The sequence below is a fragment of the Hyperolius riggenbachi genome, chromosome 1 (genome assembly GCF_040937935.1).
Source record: "Hyperolius riggenbachi isolate aHypRig1 chromosome 1, aHypRig1.pri, whole genome shotgun sequence".
Taxonomy (NCBI): Eukaryota; Metazoa; Chordata; class Amphibia; order Anura; family Hyperoliidae; genus Hyperolius; species Hyperolius riggenbachi.
In genome coordinates this window covers 125,282,524-125,307,943 of record NC_090646.1, presented here as the reverse complement: position 1 = coordinate 125,307,943, position 25,420 = coordinate 125,282,524, and the positions used below count along the sequence as shown (strand labels likewise).

Below are 25,420 nucleotides of genomic sequence, written 5' to 3'. Positions count from 1 at the left end.
GAGCGCTTTAAAATGATATGCATCTTCCCATAGTTTCTGCACTGCTCGGAGTCCCTTTAAAAAAACAAGCAGGTATCTCCATTCATGATTAGAAAAAAAAGTTATATAGATTAGATACTTCTCCCTGTTTAAATGATCACTGATATAATCAAGCTACATGTATAATGTAAGAGTATTCTCATATTACAGTACAGTAACAAAACCCCCCTGCTGTAAACTGCTGCTGTCCACAAGCTTCTGCCCATTGTTTGGGGTGGCTAAGATTATAAGCTACCTTATTGAATGAACCGCCGCTGAAGCATAAGACTGTTATGTGATTTTTTTTTTCTCCAAAGATGATAATTTTCTACTCTTTGGGCTGCTATTATATAAAAATAGATATTCCAACTCTTTACTAAAATATATTTACCCAAGCTTAAATTACAGCTGTCTGTTGTTTTGTTAAATCGCATGACTTGGCTCCACATGCTATAGTGTAATTATACATCACATGCAATTTGAATGCAATTATTACACATTGCTCAATCTCTCTTGGCACCTGCTGTATAGGGAGGCTCCTGGTTATTGAGCTACAACTAACATAATGGCTCAAAAATGGATTTCTAGTTGCACCCCTGCTACAGTGCCTCTTTAACCTCCTTGGCGGTAACCTTGAGTCAGGCATCACGAAGGAAAAAAGCCAGAAATGGTAATTCAAGCCTGACTCCGTTGGGAGGTATGTGCATTACAGCGGGCATTTTAAATCCCCTCCACCAGGATCCATACCCTGGCAGCCATTCTTTTTCCGGTCCTCGGAGGCTCTGTATCCCTCAGGTGAGATTGCGGTTTGTGGTCATGACAGCTGGTGATCACACTATAGGGGTACAGGGAGGATGGAGGGACAATTGCAGCGCTTGATCCCAAGGAGGTGAGTAAGTGGAGGGGCTGTCGCAGATCTCACTGCAGTGGATGATTTTTTTTTTTGTCCTGCTTTCCTCTTCAGAGTTCTGATCACATGATATAATGTGATTGTAACCGAGGGGATGATGTCAGCAGTGCAGCCCCGCCTGGTGGTGGAAGAGGAGTAATGCAAGAGTCTCTTCCGTCACCCCTCTTCCACCACCTGGCGGCACTGCTGACACCATCCCCTGGTTTACGATCACATGTCATATCATGTGATCGAAACTTAAAAGAGAATGTCGGGAGTGCAGCGCCGCCGGTGGAGGGGAGGAGACGCCATCCAGCCTCCCTGAAGCAGGTAAATATAAAGAAGCTCCCTATGCCGCTCTGCAGGCAGCTAAACGGCATGTGCTGTTTGAAGATGCCCTGATATGCATTGTCTCGAGATAATGCGTGCAGGCTGCTATTAGAGTAAATACTGCGCGCGCAAGTGGAAACATCATGCACCACGTTTTCACATTTAATAAAAAAAAATGTCGTTCAAACATTTGTACACATGGCCAACTGCATGATATCTGCCCAACAATTGTGTGAGTAAATCCGCTGGACGGATCGGGCAAAATCCCTGATATCGGTTTCTCGGTACCTTTTTGCACACAATTGTTGTCCAACACGGCGAAATCTGTCGTATGTCGGAAGTTTAAAAAGACTTGCAGTTGAGCGTGTGTACGAGGCTTTCGATTTCCATTGAGCAGTGGCACCTGTAGACATGGAAATTCTGCCCCTCTAGATATCTTGTGGCCACTGTGACATGATGATTAATAGCACTCGCCATTACTGCATTGTAGCAGATTATATTTTTCTAGGTTCACACAGGTGATAACAGAAATATCTGCAAATGTGCCTAGTAGAGGCATGAAGACTTGTGGATTCTTCTTGACTATATTGAAGGTTTATCCCATAGCCATTCTACAAACGTGAGGGTACATGGTGAAATTGCCCTGTAATAAATACATTTACTGTACTTTTCGCCGTATAAGACGCACTTTTTCTCCCCAAAAAATGGGGAGAAAAAAATCCCTGCGTCTTATACGGCAAAGGCAGGGAATCCCCGACTTACGAACGCCCGCCGATACGAACTGCGACCCGCCGTCGGGGATTCCCTGCCTGTGGTGCTGCTGTGGCCGTCTCCTTCCTCCCCGCTTCCCTCTACCCGCACCTCGGGTCCCCCCTGCGTGTCCTCGGGTCCCCCCTGGGTAAGAAATGGCAGCGCCTACCTTCTCTATCTTGCCCGCGGCGATTGAAGACATCTGGCTTCAGTGGGCGGCTTCCTCTAGTGCCGGCTTGTAATGACGCGTCATCACAAGCCGGCACTAGAGGAAGCCGCCCACTGAAGCCGGATCTCTTCAATTGCCGCGGGCAAGATGGAGAAGGTAAGCGCTGCTATTTCTCACACAGGGAGGCCTGACCCGAGGACACGCAGGGGGGACCGAGGACACCAGAACGAGGGGTAGAGGCAACCCGGGGGGGGGGGGGGGGGGGGCAGAGAGCGGACACATGGGGGGCAGAGAGCAGGGCCATGGGGGCACACAGGAGGACCATGGGGGCACACAGGAGGACCATGGGGGCACACAGGAGGACCATGGGGGCACACAGCAGGACCATGGGGGCACACAGCAGGACCATGGGGGCACACAGCAGGACCATGGGGGCACACAGCAGGACCATGGGGGCACACAGCAGGTCACTGGGGGCAGGCAGCAGACACATGGGGCAGACAGCTGGGGGCAGACAGCAGGACCATGGGGCAGACAGCTGGGGGCAGACAGCAGCACACTGGGGGCAGACAGCAGGACACATGAGGACACCATTTGGGGGAAGGTCAGGAGGTCATGTACAAGGTGCTCCTGAAATATGGATGCACCAGGTTTAGTTTTTTTTTTTCTTCTTTTTTCTGTTTTTGGCCTCTAAACCTAGGTGCGTCTTATATTCCGGAGCGTCTTATACGGCGCGAAATACGGCAATATATATTATGTAAAGGCTTGTGCTGCCCACACACTGGCAGATTGCTAAATGTAAACGTCCAATTGAATGCTGGAAGAAGGCAAAACTGTAGTCGCTGCATATGACTACAGGTTCTCACATGTTTTCATTCTGCTAGTGTGTGGCCAGCAATAGTCTGTTGTAATACCTTGCCTCACTATAGAGATGACCAGTCAGACTGATGAACCAGAACTCTGCCTGTCTTTCTTTTTTCCCTCTCATGCAGTCACTGTGCAGACCTTGAGGACAATAGGTATAGTGAAGATGGCTGGTAAGCTTAGCAGGTTTCCTTTGCATGTGTGTCCTGAACTGCATGCTGCACACCATGGGTGGACAGTGTATAAGCATGTGCAATTACCATTTCACAAAGCACTCAACATAGTTACTATGGCTCGTGTTCCACATGTAGAGAAATGGCTTGGACTACTCTGTGCATTGTCCTAGAATACATTGTGGATGGCTGGTTGCCTACCTGTGGTTCTTGGACCTCCAGAAGCGTTTGATGTACAGTCTGGCCATAGCCCTGCAGTGTCCTGGCTCTGTGGTGTTGCAGTATCGCATGCTGTGTCACTGGGTGTTGTACAAGGTGACCACAAAAGCTGGACCACGGCACACAGTGACTGGCTGACTATGGATTACTTATGGGGGAGAAGATATTATCGTACGCCTGTCATATCATCATGTTTTGTCACATGTATGTACTGTATAACTCTAATGGCACTCTGGCACCGTGCTGCTCTTACTCTTGTTTTAGGTTCAGCAATAGTCTTCTTACTGGGCAAAGCTTTATACAAATATCACATTTTCATTTGGGATAGCTATTGTACTAAATCAAAATGCTTTAAAATGGGCATTTGATAAAAATCCAAGTGAAACATCATTCTATATTCCTTCATCCTTAATATAATAAGCACATTACCAGGGCTTGGCCTTTCCTCTCCCTGTAAAATCCAATGTCTGCTGACCCAGACAGACAGACCCACACAGACGGACGGACGGAACCGCACGGACGGACAGACGGACCCGCACGGACCCTCACGCACGCACGCACGGACGGACAGACGGACCCGCACGGACCCTCACGCACGCACGCACGCACGGACGGACGGACCCGGACAGACCCAGACAGACACGGACGGACGGACAGACCCAGACAGACACGGACGGACGGACATACCCAGACAGACCCGCACGGGCGGACGGACAAACCCAGACAGACCCGCACGGACGGACGGACAGACCCAGACAGACCCGCACGGACGGACGGACAGACCCGGACAGACGCGCACGGACGGACCCGGACGGTTGCTTAAAAGGAAATAAATATGGCAGCTCCATATACCTCCTGCTTCAGTTGTCCTTTTAACCTCCCTGGCGTTCAATTTCCCAGAATTTCTGTGCAAAAAGTGATCCAATTAATTTTCATAACCTTTTTTTTCCCCCTGTAACTTGCCAAAATGTGTCAAGCAAGGGTCTACTATACAGTGCAGGAGAGTATTTACGTGTATGCATGTCAATACTGTTCACAGCATGTTTTGTATTGACATATATAACCGTCAATACCGCTAGGTAAGGCAATTTTTTAAAATTTTTTGCATAAATCTGTGTTAAATGCTTCAGATGCTAACTTAGTAATGTCACCAAGAATATAATGCGTTTAATACTATTTCCTCAGGCATGAACAGACGAGCGATGATGGCAGAGATTTTCATGATGCAACTCTACTGGAAAATCTGGAGAATAACCATGTGAGTTATTTTTTTTATTTGCATCAGGAGAAAGGAAAGCTGTAGTGCAAGTGAGATGTTTCATTGTTAAGCGTCTGAGGCCATGTGCCTTCTGAACTGACAGCTTGAATGCTATTGGGGTTTACTGAAACAATTGCTTTTTGCTGTGAGTGTAGAGGCTTGTACGTACGTACGCTTGTATATATGACATGACCGACCCCATGACAAACACAACTTGTACTTTCTGTGCATTAACCAATTAAATAACCATCTTATTAACATGCCACACACGCAAGTAAAAGAACAACTGTGCTCTGTTCATTGTCCTAGAATACATTGTGGATGGGCGGTTGCCTACCGGTGGTTCTTGGGCCTCCAGAAGCGTTAGATGCAGGGATGCTCATCCGGATCCGGGTACCCGGGTAAACCCAGGTATCCGACCATTTTTCTGCTATCCGGGTCGGATCCGGATACCTGGGCCACTATCCGGATAGCACTATCCGGACTCTATACGGATAGTTAGCTGCATAATCCGGATACCCGCAGGTATCCATCCAGATATCCGGATAGTGTAACTAGTAAGGAGATGATGTCATTCAGCCAATCAGAGGGCTCCCAGCAGAAGCTTTAGCAACCAATCACAGAGGGGAACCCTGGCCAGCCCCACCTGACCTCATTGAGCCAATCAGAGGTCTCCCAGCCTAAGCCCTAGCACCCAATCACAGAAGGCAAGCCCCCCTGTGTAATAAGGGGGGCTGGCATGATGAGACAATCGTCCTTGCTTGTGTGGCTGGCTGGCTGGCCACTGACAGACTTGCTCCACTGCTGGCTTAGCAAGTGATGTATACAGTGATAAACCTAAAGCTTTGAGTGCTAAACACCTTCACTACACTATTGTTCTATTGTTGTTGTTTTTTTAGCTAGCTAGCTTGTAATTGTTTGCTTTCATTCACTCAGTTAGGTCCTGTCTGTGTCTGTGTAGGCCAGCAGGACAGTATAGGGAATAGGAGGATTACTGTGTTATTGTATTGTAGTTAGTACTGCAGTTAGATGTTATGGCGGCGGCCTGGCGGGTACACACGGTGCGTTCCCGCACTCGATTTCCCGCTCGATTCCCGTCGACTCTAAAGTCCTCTACAAAGCTGCGAAATACAAACTGCAGAGAGCCATTACCGACGCAAAAAAAGATTATTCACAAAAACTCGAGGAAAAATTTTCTAACGCCGACTCATCCACAATATGGAAATCTCTACATGAAATTACCAGCTACAGGAGGAAATCTCCTCCCCCCTCACTACATAACCTGCAGCTTGTAAATGAGCTGAATACATTTTATTGCAGGTTTGACACTACCAACAAAAGCCAAACACAACAAGTCAATTTGCATCTCTGCCACAGGCAAACTGAACACTCTTCCTGCCAGCCAACGTCTCCACCCCCTGCGGTGCCTCAGCAACTACACAACACAGGAGGCCAGACACAATCTATTGACCTGTCCCCAGATGTGCATGCTCTAACAATATGCCAATCAGATGTAAACAGACTCTTTAAAAAACAAAACACCAGGAAAGCAATGGGACCAGACGCTGTGTCTGCGAAATGCTTGAATCTCTGTGCCGACCAATTAGCGCCTGTATTTACAGACATATTCAAAGCATCTCTAGAACTCTCAATTGTTCCTGCCTGTTTTAAAAGCGCAACTATTGTACCAATTCAAAAAAAAACAAAACCTGCATGTTTAAATGATTACAGGCCTGTTGCGCTGACATCACTGGTCATGAAAGCATTTGAAAAACTGATAATGACTTATCTGAAATCCATCACAGATCCCCTGCTGGACTCTTTGCAATTTGCCTACAGGCCTAACAGATCCGCAGACGATGCCGTGAACATGTGTATGCATTATGTACTACAGCATTTAGATATCCCAGGAACCTACACCAGGATTTTATTTATAGATTTCAGCTCTGCATTTAATACCATAATTCCATCACTGCTGCACAGCAAGCTCTCCCAGCTACATGTACCTGAATCCCTCTGCAAATGGATAACCGACTTCTTAACCGACAGAAGACAGCGTGTTAGACTTGGTAAACTCACATCAAGCTCTCTGACAGTCAGTACTGGTGCACCCCAGGGCTGTGTGCTTTCCCCACTGCTGTACTCGCTTTACACCAATGACTGCATCTCCACAGATCCATCTGTTAAGGTTCTGAAGTTTGCAGACGACACAACAGTTGTTGGTCTCATTCAAAACGGGGATGAGTCTGCATACAGGCATGTGGTGGGACAGCTTTCCTCCTGGTGCAGCAGCAACAACTTGGAACTAAATGCTCTCAAAACCATGGAGATGATAATAGACTTTAGGAGATCTCCCCCCCAGCACCTCCCCTTAACCATAAATGGATCCACAATAACCCAAGTAGAGTCATTCAAGTTTCTTGGGTCCACGATCTCAAACGACTTAAAATGGGACAACAACACTGCCACTATTGTCAAGAAAGCACAACAGAGAATGTACCATCTACGGCAGCTGAAAAAGTTTGGCCTACCTCAAAATCTAATGGTGCAGTTCTACACTGCAATCATCGAATCAACCATAACATCATCTATGACTGTATGGTTCGGCTCCTGCTCAGCATTAGAAAAGGGGAGGCTGCAGCGCATCATCCGATCAGCGGAAAGGATAATTGGCTGTAGCTTACCTTCCCTGCAGGATCTTTACACTAGCAGGTGCAGAAAGAGAGCAACCAAAATTGCCTCTGACCCCTCTCACCCAGCTCACTCCATCTTCCAGCGCATGCCTTCAGGAGTAAGATTCCGGTCAATCGCTACCAAAACCTCTAGACACAGGAACAGTTTTTTTCCTCAAGCGGTAGCCATACTTAATGCTGAACCACGTTAGAGCTGCTAGGACTGAAAGTAATCAGCACAGAACTAAACATGAACAATTCTCACATTGCTTACTGCCACTATACTTATAATGTCCTTAACTTGTAATATTCACACTGTCTGTCCTTGTATTGTTTTTGTTTGTGTTTGTTAAGCAACTGCCAAGACAAATTCCTTGTAGGTGCAAACTTACTTGGCGAAAATAAATTGATTCTGATTCTGATTCTGACTCGATTATTTCCGACATGTCCGATTTGCGTTTTGGTGGATTAAGTTGATTCGCATGTAAAGTATGCTAAATCGACCTAACGATCCATCCAAACGCAAATCGGACATGTCAGAAATAATCGAGTCGACGGGAATCGAGCGGGAAACCGAGTGCAGGAACGCACCGTGTGTGCCCGCCACCATAACACAGTGTGCACTGTCTGTCCTCTACTCTGCGGTCTGTCACTCCGTGCTGATTTGATGTAAAGTCCAACCCCGATTTTAAAGTAAAAGTACCCCACATCATCTTGTGACATCATCACGTATAAGTTGTACTATGTCTGCTGGCACCGGCAGCTGGGGGAGGGGCAGCAAGGGCAAGAGGACATGGAGCAACATTACAACCACCCTCAGAAGGTCTGCCGTGTCAGTGTCGACCCCAGCGGGCAGCCTACCCTCAGTCAGTGAGCTTTTCGCTCCAGGCGCCGCGATTGAACTCAGGGCTGTTAGCCGCAAGGAGTTTGAGGAGGATGTTCTGGGTTTTGAGGAGGGGGGGGGGGGTATGATGTTGATGATGGGATGAAGGACCGTGACTACCATCCACAGGATGGGGATGTCAGCTCTGACTCTGAGGAGGAGGATGCGTCGGTGGGTTTGGCACGGAGGACCAGCATTGCAGACAGTGGCCGTGGAATGCGGGACCCACCACATCCTTCTGCCGCTACCACCAGCCGCACCACTCAACCCCCAACCGCCACAGGGAGAAAAGCCGCAGCATCCCATTCTGGCCGCAGGAGGATCGTCACCTCCCCAATCTGGCCACCACGGTGCCACAGGCCACTGCTGCTGATACCGCCACCTATATTCAACCCAAAACACAATTGCGGTGTCATTTTTTTTGGAGGTGTCTGGGCTGAAAACTGTCATATCCCAGTTGTGCGATTGGACTTTGGACACAATGTGGGCTGCACGACCGCTGTCTGGAACCTGACAGCTTTTTTTTTTTTTCATTTTATGTCCACCAAATAATTAGTATTTCCCTTTAAAAAAACATGATGCTACATGCATCATTTACCCTAAAAACCATTTTAAAGCTATTTAAAGGACACATCCAGGTTTTCTATCCGGATACCCGAATAGGTCGGGTACCCGCGGGTAATTTGGTCGGATATCCGGATCGGATCCGGATATCCACAAGGGCGGGTAATAAAAAGCACTACCCGAGCATCCCTGGTTAGATGTACAGTCTGGCCATAGCTCTGCAGTGTCCTGGCTCTGTGGTGTTGCAGTATCGCATGCTGTGTCACTGGGTGTTGTACAAGGTGACCACAAAAGCTGGACCACGGCACACAGTGACTGGCTGACAATGGACTACTTATGGGGGAGAAGATATTATCGTACGCCTGTCATATCATCATGTTTTGTCACATGTATGTACTGTATAACTCTAATGGCACTCTGGCACCGTGCTGCTCTTACTCTTGTTTTAGGTTCAGCAATAGTCTTCTTACTGGGCAAAGCTTTATACAAATATCACATTTTCATTTGGGATAGCTATTGTACTAAATCAAAATGCTTTAAAATGGGCATTTGATAAAAAGCCACTCCTTTTAATTAATGAGCTAGTTCACACTTAAAGAGAATCTGATGTAAAAGTAAAAAACAGATACTCACCTAAGTAGGGAAGGCTCTGGGTCCTATAGAACATTCCAGTTTTCCTTGCGTTCTTGGTGTTCCAGTGCTTGGTCCTGGTTCAAATCTCTTGCTGCGGGAGCCTTCAGAATTCTTCGGGAGCGCTCGGGCTCCCAAAGATTGGTGGCTCTGTACTGCGCGGGAGAGGGTGCTCGCGCGTGCGCACTACGCAGTGGCCCATCTTCAGAGTGCTTACAAAGACTCCTGAAGCCCACCAGAAGTGGAAGAGAGCAGTCTCTGGTCAGAGACTGCTAATGGGGAGCCTGCGGGGACCATCTGGAAACCTGGAAGGCTCTATAGGACAGAACCTTCCCTCTCGTTAGGTATTTGTTTTTTATATTTATTTTCACTTCAGATTCTCTTTAACCTTCCTGGCGGTAAGCCCGAGCTGAGCTCGGGCTATGCCGCGCAGGAGGATATCTCTGCCCCTGGTGGAGCGATTTGCCCCATTTAAAGTGCTGTGCGCGCAGCTAGCACTCTGCTAGCCGCGCGCACAGCTTGATCGCCGCTGCTCTGCGGCGATCGCCCGCACGCAACGGCTGAAGAGGGCCCCCCGCCAGAACCCTGCTTAGCCCGGACCAATTAGTTCCAGGCAGCGCCATGGGCTGGATCTGAGGCGTCTGACGTCAGGACGTCGGCTGACGTCCATGACGTCATGCCGATCGTCGCCATGGCGACAGGAGAAGCCAAACAGGGGAACGCGTTATATACGCGTTCCCCTGTTTGCTATTGATGCTGGCGACGATCGCACTAGAGGGACACATGCACCCTCTAGTGGTGTTTCATGCAGCTACCACTCTGGTAGCTTTACATGAAACAAAATTTATTTTTTTTTTTAAATGGATTTCTGCCTATGTGGAAGAAAAAATTCACCGCCAGGATGGTTAATGCATTTTTAGCGCACAGAAAAAAAACCTAACATCCTACAGCTAAATTCTGAAAATGTTGTCAATGCACACTTTTTTTTTTTCTGTAACGCGCGCAGAAAACTGAGACAAGTGTGTCTCCTACCTAATGCTCCTGCATATACACATTTTTTTATCATGACCTGAATTTAACACATTTGCTTGTAAATAATATCTGTGTATGAGGACAAAGGCAGCCTATTAGTTCATTCACCGCATTGTGTGATGATAAGCCTTAGCACTACAAGCAGCTTTGACTGCAGAATATCCATCACACTTATAATTCATTGGGTCTCTGTCTGCAATATACTCGTCTCAGCTAAGGCCACAATAAACAGTGTGTGCCTACAGCAAATTAAATTGGGCACAAGGGGATGTGGCATGTGCTGTTGTTAGAGAACACTGTAATTATTTGTAATAAAGCAGACCTCAGGGGCAGCACTGGTACCTCTGGGGCCGCTCACAAATGGCAAAGGAATACTCTCTATAATTAAAAGAATGGTTTCATCGATACATTAACAGGTGATGATATTGTTATAGCGGCAGCAGCTAAGGCACGGCACGATGTCTACGGATTGTAAAAAATCAATAGTAATAAGAGTATCTTCTCTATCTTACCGGAAGAAATAAATCCCATTAAATGTGGAAAATCAATCATCTCTGCAGAACCTGCATTTTCTACATGGTAAATCTTGATAGATTTTTTTTTCCCCACTTTTGTTTTGAGGTTCAGATCATTAATTTACAACTGCAGAGGTAGCTCAAACGATTGAAGTAATTTAAAGAAAAACTCTGTGAAGATTTACTGAACTGAGTACTCAGCAGGGAAAACAGAATTTACATCACATTCCAATCCCAATCCCCTCTACCGCCACCAGTACTTGTACTGCAGTATTTGTCAGCTGTATGGGTTTCAGGTTCACTCTCTTTAGCCAGCTTTCCGTGCTGGTTGAGTCAAGAGAGATACTGGGTTTGAGTCACTAATGTTCAGTAAAGTTGTAGTGAGCAGGTAGCGCAGGCAATTTTACCAATATTTATGCCAGGTACGTAATGTGAATTGTGCAGATAGCACAGCACAATTTAGATGAGGTACACGTAATACCATACTGTGTGCTACACTATACTTTTGTTACGCTACACTGTGGTACACTAGCAGGTTGTGCATACTGCACCGGGATGTGGAGTAGGAATCGGAGCAATTTTTGGCTACCCAGAGCTGGTGGTTTCAAAAACTCGTCGATTTTTGTACCAACTTCACATGGCATGAGCCCTGTAGTCTGGATCAACTTGTAGTCCTGACCGCATCTCATTTCTGTTATTGTCAAGTAATTATAGTATCATCTAGTGGCCATTATTGGAACTACACCCCATGCTTTTATTTCTCAGGACAGAAGCTGTGATCTACTGCTAATTGATTATGAATAGTCAGACCCAGATTTACCTCACAGGAGCCTATAGGCACAGATGACCTGGCACCCTAGACTTCACCTTCCATGAACCTATAGTCCCCCGCCAAACTGCACCACAAGCGTGCTGGCTGTCCCAGCTATCACATCTCCCTTACTTCCCCTGCCTGTCATAGATAGCTACAGGTGCCACTTAGTATTAGGTAGCCAGTACCCTCAGTATTAAGTACCTTCAGCCCCTGACTGAAGGGAGGTCTCGTTAGTGGAATGCAGAGAGCAGGCTGAGTAACCCCTCGTTCACGCTCTCATCAGGACTCTGCATAGGAAAGGAAGGAGGCACCTTTCCATCATCAGGGGCCTGTCGGCACGTGTCTAGAGTGCCTTATGGTAAATCCTGTGAATAGGGATAGGTGAAATGCTGACGTCTCCTCACTTGAGGGTGCAAAACATTTAAACGCTGTATCTGCCCACTAGTACTTGCTGGAGAATGAATTCCCTTGAGTTTCTATCAGCAGCAACTTTTGGGAGGTGCCTTTCCCTGCTGTGGTCTTGGGTTGCAGAAAGCATGCTATGAATACCATGCATTTTTAGGCTGGGCTGCTTTTTAAAATGTATCAGTGCAAATGATTTATTTAAACCCACAGGCAGGGCAGGGGCATACTGGCCTCATGTTCTTTTGTCTTTCATCTATATTTAATATTGTATTTCCGAAAAAGAGGCGAAAATGCTGAGTTCCGTTCAGGCTTTCTTGTGATTGTATTTTTGTTCTAAAAAGCTCAGCATTACGTATTCATTATTTCTTGTCCTCTGTATCTTATTGCGGCATGCTGCTGTATTGATCTTACTGGCTTCATTTCTACTCGCATTATACTGTGTTTAAAATAGATTCACGTTCTACTTTATGAAGGCTTTTGGATTTGGGAGACTACAGCTGTAAAGAAAAGGAAAGAAAAATGGTGTAAAGGAAAACAAGATGACAGAAAACATATATAAACTTATTAATTTATACCCAGTACAAAAAAGTGTTATAGGCATTCTTTATGCAAAGACACACATAACAGCTGCCATTTATGCATACAAAGTACATAAACACAACTGACAAAGACACACAACAAGAGACTTCCTCCCCTTAGATCTCATTAACTAGCATCAAGTGCACTAACTGGCAGCACTTTTGGCTGCACTTATCGCTGCTATTCAGTGAGTGCAATGATTGGCCTAATCACGGAGCCATGATCCCGCCGCTGAGACTGCTTGATCCAATTAGAAAGCAGCGGTAGCTTAAATTTGTAAACACTACATCGGCTTCACACAGGCGGCCAGCATGGGGACACATTGTGCAGTGCCGGTCAGGCACCTGTCATGTCAACCTTGCACACAGCAGGTTTATCAACTGTGTGCAGGGATGACATGACAGGTGCCTGATCGGCACTGTAACAGTACAATAAGCAGCAATAAGAGGCGGCCAGGATGGGGACACATCGTGCAATGCCTATATAAGGCTAGAAACCCACTAGGAGAGCTTTTCTGAGCGCTTTGTGATTTGAAAAGCTCTAGCTAATGTAATTCTATGGGTGTGATCCCACTTGAGCGATGTGATTTTATAAAAATCCCCCATAGCATTGCATTACCAAGAGCTTTTTCAAATCACTCACGCTTACAAAGCGCTCTCAGTGGGTTTCTGGCCTAAGACATCCCCAGAAATTAAGCCCTAGCACACTTTTTGGAGCAAACATTTATGACACTGTCTCATTTTCGGGGAAACACGGTGTGTGTGTGTAAATATGTGCAACCAGGAATTGGCTTCAATTTTTCTGCAGTGCTGGTGACATTTAACTTTAACAGAGTGCAAACAAGAGGTCTATGAGCGTAAGTTGATTTCAGCTTTTCTTGTCACATCCACTTTTCAGCCCACTGCTCCAGTGATCTGCGAGTTCCTCACAATGATGGCAATTTGTCATACTGCAGTTCCAGAGCGTGAAGGAGACCAGATCATCTATCAGGCGTCATCTCCAGGTAAGGCAGACAGGACTGCAATGTGTAGGCAAAGAATAGAAATAGAACTTGTCATTAATTTAATTGAATTTGATTTGTTTTTTTGCATGGAGTGTCAGTGTTACCAAAGTGGTGAGTATTGGGTTGCTCACATCACCATCCAGGTGCCTTTCTCAGGGCAATGGCTGACAAACCATGGAAGGCGAGTATTATGGACTGAGGTGGACTTCATGGTTCTCTTAGGGGGGGGGCAATAATACCATGAATCTTCTTAGGCATTTAGAGGCTGCATGTGGTGAAGTTGCCTCATCACATGCAGTTGTCACTCAGTTTTGCAACTGCTAAGAAAATATCACAGAAGGAAAAAAGAGACTGGCAACCTTGCAAGCACTACCAATAATCAAGCTGGTTTTGGAACTATATAGCAATAGTAAATGCATGAGCTTTGAGTTGGAGTCACTGATCTCCAGACAGTGATGCCCTTTAAGCAGTTGTCAGAGAAAATGGAACTACGAATCATTGCTGTTGCCACAAAGATGAGATCAGCACATTGACCTTCAGTCTCAGCCAAATTAGATGGTGAGCCTTGCCTGGGTTGATTAGTCAATACAGAGTCCAACAAAAATTGCAACAAGTTGGAAAAATTATTAATTTTCAATATGGATATCCAAAGTGTTCCTGGGCTAAATTCATTAAAAATTGTCTACTATTAAAGAGACTCTGTAACAAAATTTTCAGCCTTAGTTCTTCTATCCTAGAAGTTCCTTTGCCTGTTCTAATGTGCTCTGGCTTACTGCAGCCTTTCCTAATTGCACAGTGGCTGTGTTATCTCTGTTATATAATCTAATCTGTTTTCTTCTGTCAGGTTAAGGCTGGAATGTGTGGGATGTGCAGGGCTGCTTGTGATTGGATAGAAGCGATACAGGCCCCCTGCAGGCTCTGTATAACTCACACACTCTGCTTATGTGAGCCTATCACAAGCGGGTTTGTTTGTCTGTAAACACTGCCTAAAACTGTTAATTACAAGCCAGGATTGCAGCAGAGAGTGGCAGAAACAGCACAGAGGGTCCCGGTAGAACATAATGAATAGATTGGTATATTTTTTGCTGTAACAATTTTAGAGTACAGATTCTCTTTAAGTGGTTAGGTTTAGTGACCCTCACCTACGTCATATCCGATTATGATCAGGGTTTCATTTAGGCATTTGAAATGGTGATCTGGCCAGCCATTGTGCAAAGTGTCCTGGCTGATGTTGCCTTCACTTACATTTTTGGACTTGGCTGACCAGAGCATGAAATTGCAGGATCTTGCCGACCATGTCCTGAAGCCCCCTGCTGGCCAGTCATGGCATTCAGCATTGTGTGCTGTAGCACATGACACTGGCTGTCTGCATGTGAAGAAGTGGAACATCATACACCATAAACAAGGAAAAGGTTCAGTTTAGTGAATGCTGGTGGTGACTGGGACAGGAATACGTCTTGCAGTTGAACTGGAAGTTGAATCAGGATTTTGCAGGGTTCTATCACTTGAGCTTCCCTCTGCAAAGGCTGCAGGGGCCCTAAAGAAAAACAGAGGTTATGGAAACACAGTGTGTAGGGGACTTGCTAGACCCACTTGCTTCTACTACAGGAAAAGCTTCTTCAAGACTTGGCCAGCCGGGTTCTGCTATTTGGCATTCTGGTTGGCCAGACTCCTAAAATGTAAGTTACCCAAAAGGTTTTTTTTGCATTTTGGCCACATAAGCCAGCCCCTTCCCACATTGGCCAGCCAGATCCTGAAACCACACACACGGCTCCATGTTTGTCACTCAGGTTCAAGGGCCCTGGTACAGTCGTAACCTTTGTATCCCTTGTTGCTACACCGTTGGTTTTTAAAGGGAACATGAGGTGAGAGATATATGGAGGTTGACATATTCATTTGCTTTAAACAATGCCAGTTGCCTGGCTGTCCTCCAGAACCTCTGCTGCTAATTATTTGCCATAAACCCTGAACAAGCATATGCAGATCAGGTAGGTGCCCTGACTCAAGTCTGACTGCATTACCTGCTTGTTTCAGGTGTGTGATTCAGGCACTGTTGCAGCAAAAGGGATCAGCAGGATAGCCAGGCAACTGGTACGGTAAATGGAAATAAATATGGCAGCTTCCATATGCCTCTGCCCCCACACTCACCTGTGACTGGAGCCTGGAGTGCTGCACTTGGCAGGATGCGGAGTTCAGTATTGGTCAACAAGGAGAATCTATACCCTACAAAATCTTTATTTTGCTGCACCTCAGTCCATGTCCTCTCTCCACAAAAAAAGGGTGTGATGGAATGCCATGAGTTATTGCTGTCTGTAAGACACGATTGAATTATGTGAGACGGGCTGGCAGGTTTTTGCTGCTGATTTACATTCACTCTTTGCCTCAGTGCCGCATGTACACACATTCACACAGATGTGAGCGACCCGTAACATGCTCTGGTCTTTTGTGCCTGACATTCCTCTGCTTTGATCTAACACTTGTTTTTACTCTCTGTTTTTTCTAGATGAAGGGGCCCTTGTAAGAGCTGCAAGACAGCTACGTTTTGTGTTTACGGGAAGAACGCCAGATTCGGTTATTATAGAATCGGTAAGCACAACTGCCTCTTGATTATTTCACTTCAGCATCAGCACTGCTGGATGAATGTGAAGTGAGGATAGGTGGAGTGCTATAGTACGGATTCGCATCTCTGAGGCAGAGCCAGTCGCCTGTTCCAGTCACTAAACCCAGAAATGACCAACTACTAGGGATGGTCGATGAAATGCAAATATTTTCAAGGTGATGCAGATTATGCAAATTTGTATGCAAGTTTATGCAAGTTGAAAATGGATTGGTTCATTTTCAAGATGCATAAATTTGATAATCCTGCAACTAATCTGAATTATTTGCATCTCATTGAGCCTCCTTAGCTATTACTTCATTGTGAAAATGTGGCATTGAGTCAGATCTTACTAACTGACAGCAGTGTCGAACTCCAGTCCTCACGGGCCGAGGTCCTCACACATTTTTGGCACAGCTCAAATTAATTGATGGGATTTAATGAGGAAAGTTGTGACTCATCAAGCAGAACACATTTCTCCTTTTCTCAGTCCATCCTAAACACTGGTGTGGATCTGACTCCTCGGCGACTGACTCCACAGCCCTGGATTCCAGCTCCTGTTCTTTACCAGTTTTATATTCATCAGTTATTCTGTAAATGGCACTCTTCTGTTTTCTCCTCCCATCGGTCGTGCTTACTCTGCATGGTGGTGGGGAGACAAAGGGGGGCTTGAACTGCTTAAGAACAGGGCTGTGCAGAGAGAAGGTGGGGTTTGGACGTAAAGGGTGGGGCCTCCATCAGAATTTAGCTACAATAGCCCCATGATTCATTTGTAGTTGCATCCCTGCTCTTAACACTAATCTAAATTAGCTATGTGTAGTAAATATATGAGTACTGTAATTTACATTTTGAAACTTTAGATATGGTATTTCCCACTGTAGATTAGACCCTAGATGTCTCAATACATTGTGGGGGACATTTAACAAGAGTGTCTGAGACAAAATATTGGTAGGTTTTTAGAAATCCGTGCAGAATTGTCTCAGACATCCTAAGAAATCACTAAATAGTGCAGATTCTTTCTTAAACTGTAAAGCTGGCCACTAACGGTCCAATTTCTAGCGAAAAATCGTTCGACCGATCAGAAATTCTGATCGGATTGGTTGTAAATAATCTCCATTGGTGGACACAATCGATTATGAACAAGTGAAAAAAATGGATTTTCTTGGTGGTCGTGATAGATAGGAAGTAAAGATTGGTTAGTTGATGGTGTAGTGAACGATTTTTCATCCGATTAGAATTTCTGATCACTCGAATGATTTTTCGCTAGAAATTGGACCGTTAGTGGCCACCTTTAGGAATAGGAGGAGTTAGGAAGATCTCTCAGGCAGTGCAGTGTGTGAGGGAAATTGCTGTTGCTGAGGTAACCAACACATCTGCTGTCAGCAGGCTCTGATTGAGGGGGGGGGGAGGAGCCCTTCACAAATTTCATCTAGCCTGCAATGCTGCACTATTTGGAGAACTGCTAAGAAGCACGTGTTAATCTCCAGCAGTTTAGGAATGTATTTGCACTTTTTTTAACTGTAGTGCAGCTCTAGAACTCCACGCTAAACCCCAACTATTACGTAGGATTTGAGAAGTTTCTTACTACGATGCAGAACTGTTCCTCTGCTGGTTAGAACAGATTTTTCTTCTTAAACTGTTGGTAATGCTTTGATAAATCTGCCCCTGTGTGTGCTCTCCTAACAGTGTTTCTGTTGAGCTCAAGAGGTAGTTGAGCTTATCAATATCATCACAACCATTCGCTTAAATTAAAAATGGTAAATCCTATATGAACCAGAGTATGTATTTTCGGGCATGTAAAAGCATAAGGGAATGTTTGAAATAAAGGACTTATAATGAATATATATGCATGGAGTACATGAGATAATGATGCCCATAACTGGATACTTGGCACGATCCTCTTATAAAAGGGGTACATGCTATAAAGCCCTGTTCATGATAATACAATCTCTTCTAGTCATACTGGCTTACACATCTGACGGCAATATGTGGCAAATATGGTTAGAGTGCATTCTCGGATTCTAATTTATGGCCCAGGTTAGCAAGAGTAAATTCAAATTTATAGAGCAACAAGTTCGCAAGATTACCGTAGACAATATTACTAGGGAACAAAGTGCCTGGAGCACGTAATCCATAAATCATCCAACACAACTTATCCACATCGCTGTGAGGCTTTCTATAGCACAGATATAGAAAGGAAAACTGCCTACCCTGCATGTGAGTCACCCGTTCCTCTCTTATGTGATGGTATTCTTTATTGGCAGTCATTTAACCCTGATGCATAAAACTGCTATGTCACCACAAGCAATGAATATATAAAGTCAGCGCAGGTCTATAGTAATACAGCTTTCGTCATTTTCTGGTATACAGGATCTTCGAACAAAAAGCTAAAGAAGCAAGGCTTACCAGATTCCAACAACCCACATTATAAGGTTGTAAACGAGTTTGATAGGTGGTCCGCAGAACTTTCAAATGGTGTCGTTTCACCAGCGATGTTGCACACCACAGATTCCTCCGGAATATATTAGATATCCTGAGGTCGCAGAGACTCGCCAAAGAGGAGTCCAGTAGGATAGTGACATGAAAGAGATGTACGGCACATCTGCATATCCAATTCGTAGTAGGCTAGTTAGGGCTAAATTAAAAGCTAGATTGATTACTCTGCCCTAGGGCATGTCTTTCCTATGAAAAACTTTTCTCTAGCTGAAAAGCAGGCACTTCCTGTACCAGAAGTAGTCACTGGAACTGAGGAAGTAGCCTTGCACCAGTGCAAGGCTACTTCCTGAGTTCCATTGTGGACATTGTCCTTCTCGGCTGCGGTCGCCTTCTGCCTTGGCGCTGACACTTGTTGTTTATTACTGCTATGTCACCGCTCATGTTATTGCTAGTATGCATTATTATTATGCATTTATAGAGTGCTGACATATTTTCACAATGCTTCAAAGGGTCCCTTGAAGTGAACAATTCATGTCACTATCTCAGAGGGGTTCTCAAGCTAATGTCCACACTACACTCTGGGGGGAATTTTAGTTTTTGTTTTTTTTTTGCTGCAAAGTGAAAATGCTATTGACTCCTTAATTTTATACTATAATTTTTGTGGTAATATGGTTGCTATTACATTTAGACCTGAAAAGTAACACAGGTAATCGTGGAGCGTACCCAGGGTAAAGGGCTAGTGGACTATGTCTAGGGTGAGGGTTAGTGGAACATACTCAGGGTGAGGTTTAGTCCAACATACCCAGGGTGAGGTTTAGTGCAACATACCCAGGGTGAGGGTCAGTGGAGCATACCCAGGTGAGGGTCAGTGGAGCATACCCAGGTGAGGGTCAGTGGATCATACCCAGGGTGAGGGTCAGTGGAGCATATCCAGGGTGAGGGTCAGTGGAGCATACCCAGGGTGAGGGTCAGTGGAGCATACCCAGGGTGAGGGTCAGTGGAGCATACCCAGGGTGAGGGTCAGTGGAGCATACCCAGGGTGAGGGTCAGTGGAGCATACCCAGGGTGAGGGTCAGTGGAGCATACCCAGGGTGAGGGTCAGTGGAGCATACCCAGGGTGAGGGTCAGTGGAGCATACCCAGGGTGAGGGTCAGTGGAGCATACCCAGGGTGAGGGTCAGTGGAGCATACCCAGGGTGAGGGTCAGTGGAGCATACCCAGGGTGAGGGTCAGTGGAGCATACCCAGGGTGAGGGTCAGTGGAGCATATTCAGGTTAAAGCTTTATGGAATATTCTTTGTACTATAGTGCCAAAATGGCACTGCACCCAAATGTCTACATTTTATAGCCAAGGAGCCCAGTTCCCAACTTCAGCAAACAAAGGACCACGCGTAATGACCTTGCTGGATGCAATACAATGGGACATTTTGATATTATATCCATGTGAAATTTTATCTTGATTTTGAGGCTTCTTTCACGGCACAGAGCACAATATAATTGCATCACAACACAATGCAATTATATTTTAACGGGGGCTTTCACACTGTTATTTTTGTGGTGTAAGTATTTCCGACAGGTTAAGGTTAGCACAGCTTGCAGTGCATTGCCCGGTGACGTGTGCGGTGCAAGCATAGAGACTATGGACTATATGCTGCACTGTACGAGCAGAAGGCTGCAACACAACTTTACATCACCCTTGCAATTCTATTTTTAGGATGCCATGTACACTCACCTAAAGGATTATTAGGGTCACCATACTAATATGGTGTTTGACCCCCTTTCACCTTTAGAACTGTCTTAATTCTATGTGGCATTGATTCAACAAGGTGCTGAAAGCATTCTTGAGAAATTTTGGCCCATATTGATAGGATAGCATCTTGCAGTTGATGGAGAGTTGTGGGATGCACATCCAGGGCACGAAGCTCTCGTTCCAACAGATCCCAAAGATGCTCTATTGGGTTGAGATCTGGTGACTGTGGGGGCCATTTTAGTACAGTGAACTCATTGTCATGTCCAAGAAACCATTTTGAAATGATTCGAGCTTTGTGACATGGTGCATTATCCTGCTGGAAGTAGCCATCAGAGGATGGGTACATGGTGGCCATGAAGGGATGGGTATGGTCAGAAACAATGCTCAGGTAGCCCGTGGCATTTAAATGATGCCCAATTGGCACTAAGGGGCCTAAAGTGTGCCAAGAAAACATCCCCCACACCCTTACACCACCACCAGCCTGCACAGTGGTAACAAGGCATGATGGATCCATGTTCTCATTCTGTTTATGCCAAATTCTAACTCTATCGAGACTCATCAGACAGGGCAACATTTTTCCAGTATTCAACTGTCCAATTTTGGTGAGCTTGTGCAAATCGTAGCCTTTTTTTTTCTATTTGTACTGGAGATGAGTGGTACCCGATGCGGTCTTCTGCTGTTGTAGTCCATCTGCCTCAAGGTTGTGCTTGTTGTGGCTTCACAAACGCTTTGCTGCATACTTCGGTTGTAACGGTTATTTCTGTCAACATTGCTCTTCTATCAGCTTGAATCAGTCAGCCCATTCTCCTCTGACCTCTAGCATCAACAAGGCATTTTTGCCCACAGGACTGCCGCATACTGGATGTTTTTACCTTTCCACACCATTCTTTGTAAACCCTAGAAATGGTTGTGCGTGAAAATCCCAGTAACTGAGCAGACTGTGAAATACTCAGACCGGCCCTTTAGAGGAATAGTGAATTTTCTTTTTAGTATAGTCATCCAGCATTTGCGAAAAATGCATATACATAGGTTAGGATTTAGTTAGTGTTAGGCCCCTCCCATGGAGGATTGGCTACTTTGCAGTGGGAGGGACGAGTACTTAATAGGTTGCATGCAAGCTGTTAATGGAAACCAACATCCTCCTCTAGTGGTAGACAGGTCATGTGTATGCTCGGTGTGTATTCGACCCCACAAGTGGGGCTTGCACTCTTTTGCAGGTAGGCACTAGTCTGTTTTTAAGTAGCGCTGCTCATTTCCTTGCTATGTATCCAGCATTATTGCTTATAAAATGTTCTGGTCCTATGACAGCTGAATGAAATGTAGAAATACTGCTCACCTCTCTCACTGGTCCCCCGCTCCTCTGCCAGTGATCCTGCTATTTTTCCAAAGAAAGAGAAAATGCTGCCATTATTTTTAGAGTTGGTATTTGCTCTGGCCTGTCAGGTGTGAGTCCCCGGGGCTGGATCATGTGGGAAATTGAATTAGAAGTAAGAGTCATGATATAGCGCTGTATCACAAGAGGTTTAATGTGAGCCTGGAAATCCCAGAATAGAATGGTCTCCTGACTGCTCAGCTCTATTATGATAATTCAGCTTCCTCTTACAATTCCAACTTTATAAATAAAGCCTCTAAGTGGCATTATCACCTTCATCTCTTATTCTTGAATAGGAATACGTGAAAAATTCCCCTAAAAGGCAGGTGTGCACTGATCCAAGACATGGGAACTATGCTGATAGAGATGGCAGGTGATGAGAGATGCTAATCGTCCTTGCATGCATTCAAATTATATGCAGGTTGGACTTAAGCTAATCAAATGCACATTGTTTATTTTAATAGGTTCTTCATACAATTTGAATAAAGTTTGCACGCAAGCTGGAATTACCATTTCATTGATCATCTTCACTAGTAAATGAAAGACTCTTGCTGCTGTTCGATTAACCGGAAGTTGGTTATTGATAAACAGCTGTTGGCTTTCATTGGCTTCCTGCTGGGCTGTGGCACTTCCTGTCTGACATCTGCTGGTGCTGTCACCAGATCAGGTTCTACAGTGAACATTTGTGTGCTATCGGCAAACCATTTCGATCAATGTATTCCTGGCTCTGTATGGTGGATGTTTTCTCTCCTCAAACTAAGGAGCTGTTAGAGAGGAACTACAGTGAAATAACATCAGGAATAAACTTGCTTATAGTTTCCAATATTCATTTATAGGTCTAGTCGGTGTTTACCCATTGTAAAATCTGTCCTCTTCCTGATCTACATTCTGAAATGCATCACCAGTGGTGACAGCTTTAGCTCTGCCAAGTGATCTGTACGGAATGTTTGTTATTGAGAGTTCTATGCACAGATGTAGATATTGCTTGCTTGGCGGTTGGAAAAATCCATTATTTCCCATAATGCAATGAGGTTCACAGACAGACAGCAAACTGTCAGGACCATGGTTCATGACCACATCATACTGTGAGAGGGGTTTTACCACAATATTAGACGTACTAACCTTTGTGTCTGTGCAGTAGCCAGTGAGGCAAGGGTAGACTCATGGCTATAATTATCTTAATTGCGGGAAACTTTCTTGATTCACACTGACCAAAGGAAGCATAATTAGTATGCAGATGCAATGTTTTCTTATAGAAGGTTATTTATATAGTTTTGAGTTTTGTGACAATAAAAACACCAAAAGTGGCACTTTTTGCTTGTTTAATGCATTTAAAATCTCTTTCAGCTTGGCCAAGAGGAAAGGTTTGAGCTGCTCCATGTTCTGGAGTTTACAAGGTAAATATAAAACGATAGCTTTGTGTAGAATCACTTACAATGTGCTGCTGATTTTCTAGCTTAAAGGGGCACTATGGAGAAAAACTGTAAAATTTAAAATATGTGCAATCATAGACAACTAAGAAGTACGTTTTTCTCCAGAGTAAAATGAGCGATAAATTACTTTTCTCCTATGTTGCTGTCACTTACAGGAGGTAGTAGAAATCTGACAGAACCGACAGGTTTTGGACTAGTCCATCTCTTCATAGGGGATTCTCAGCAAGGCTTTTATTCTTTACAAAGATATTCCCTAAAAATATATATAAACAATGATGCTGGCCAGCTTTCCTGCTCGCTGTACAGTTTTTTGTTAGACAGAGCTACTGCCATTCACTAAGTGCTTTTGAAAATAAATAAATCCCTGAGAATCCCCCATGAAGAGATGGACTAGTCCAAAACCTGTCGCTTCTGTCAGATGTCTACTACCTACTGTAAGTGTCAGCAACATAGGAGAAAAGTAATTTATGGCTCATTTTACTCTGGAAAAACGTACTTCTTGTTTGTTTGCACATCTTTTCAATTTTAAACTTTTTCACCATAGTGCCCCGATAATTTCATATAGATGAGACATTTGTGGATATAATGTGTTTCTGTATGTGACAGACCCGAGTCACTCCTTCCGACACACTCTGGATACCTTGTGTGATGCTCTTTTCTTTGTTTCAGTAATCGAAAACGTATGTCTGTGATCGTTCGTAACTCATCAGGGAAACTGAGATTGTACTGCAAAGGGGCTGTAAGTAGTAGAAGCTGCAATGCAACTCAGTCTTTCCACATGACACGCATTGTTCACTCTTGCATGTAATGCCTACGCATGCTTTGCTGTCTACCTGCCTGCCTGCTAATCATGCTAATCATATTTCAGCAATAACCTTTTAAGAGCAGAATTACTGTATACAGAAATGGAAATGTACTTTCCTTTAAATCCACATAGTAAGTGCAAGTGTTCTTATAAAACAAGTTCTTATAAAAAAAATGTACGTGGTTGTTTGACACCCCTGCTCTAAAGCCTCATACACACGCTAGCCTTTTCTGGGCCAAGGCAGCCAGATGAGCCCATCTCAGCAAAGAGACTTCAAATTAAAGGTTGGCTGGCACACCAGTTCAAAGTTCCAAGCAATTTTATTGTATGCACAACATGACAATTGTTTTGGGGCCATGGAGGGTCCCCTTCATCAGATAAAGTGCAGACATGTTGAAGGGGATCCTCCGTGGCCCCGAAACAATTGTCATGTTGTGCATACAATAAAATTGCTCGGAACTTTGAACTGGTGTGCCAACCGACCTTGAATTGCTTGTATTGGACTGATGATGCTTCTGCATCAAGTCTGAGCACCCAACTACTCACGGCAAGGTGTGCCTATCCAAAACCTGATATTGCTCAGCCAAGAGACTAGTGTGCACAGGGGTCCTTTTTGCAGATATACACAATAGTGTATAAAACCTTTTTACTGTGACTCAAACCACATTTCCACCACCTAGATGTACATAACACTGCCAGTGCAGTGACACTCCCCCTATGTGGGTGCAGACACATAGGGGGAGTGTCTCTGCACTGGCAGGGTTATGTACATCTAGGTGCTCTAAGTGTGGCTTGAGTCAGGAGAAAAGTGTTGGGAATACCTTCCGCAGATATACACTTTTGTCTTTGACCTTATTTTCTCTAGGTGTAACGTTATAGAGGACTGGATTGCCTTAAAGGGATACTGTAGGGGGGTCGGGGGAAAATGAGCTGAACTTACCCGGGGCTTCTAATGGTCCCCCGCAGACATCCTGTGTTGGCGCAGCCACTCACCGATGCTCCGGCCCCGCCTCCAGTTCACCTCTGGAATTTCTGACTTTAAAGTCAGAAAACCACTGCGCCTGCACGCCCGTGTCTTCGCTCCCGCTGATGTCACCAGGAGTGTACTGCGCAGACACAGACCATACTGGGCCTGCGCCGTGCGCTCTTGATGACTTCAGTGGGATCGAGGACACGGCAACGCAGGCGCAGTAGTTTTCAGTGGTCTGCAGGGGACCGTTAGAAGCCCCGGGTAAGTTCAACTCATTTTCCCCTGATCCCCCT

At 45.1% G+C, this 25,420-nt stretch overlaps 1 protein-coding gene across 7 annotated transcripts in view; it reads left to right on the top strand.

Moving 5' to 3' along the window:
- ATP8A1 (ATPase phospholipid transporting 8A1) overlaps positions 1-25,420 on the top strand; it is a 354,609-nt gene that overhangs the window by 208,370 nt on the left and 120,819 nt on the right. For 5 of the 7 annotated variants that reach the window (XM_068278515.1, XM_068278514.1, XM_068278518.1 and 2 more), the window contains 6 exons: positions 3,149-3,193; positions 4,598-4,670; positions 13,662-13,767; positions 16,271-16,353; positions 23,267-23,316; positions 24,022-24,091. In XM_068278515.1, coding sequence (XP_068134616.1) covers positions 3,149-3,193; positions 4,598-4,670; positions 13,662-13,767; positions 16,271-16,353; positions 23,267-23,316; positions 24,022-24,091 — 427 coding nt within the window. The remainder of the gene's footprint in view (positions 1-3,148; positions 3,194-4,597; positions 4,671-13,661; positions 13,768-16,270; positions 16,354-23,266; positions 23,317-24,021; positions 24,092-25,420) is intronic. The other 2 variants (XM_068278517.1, XM_068278516.1) reach the window with 1 other exon arrangement.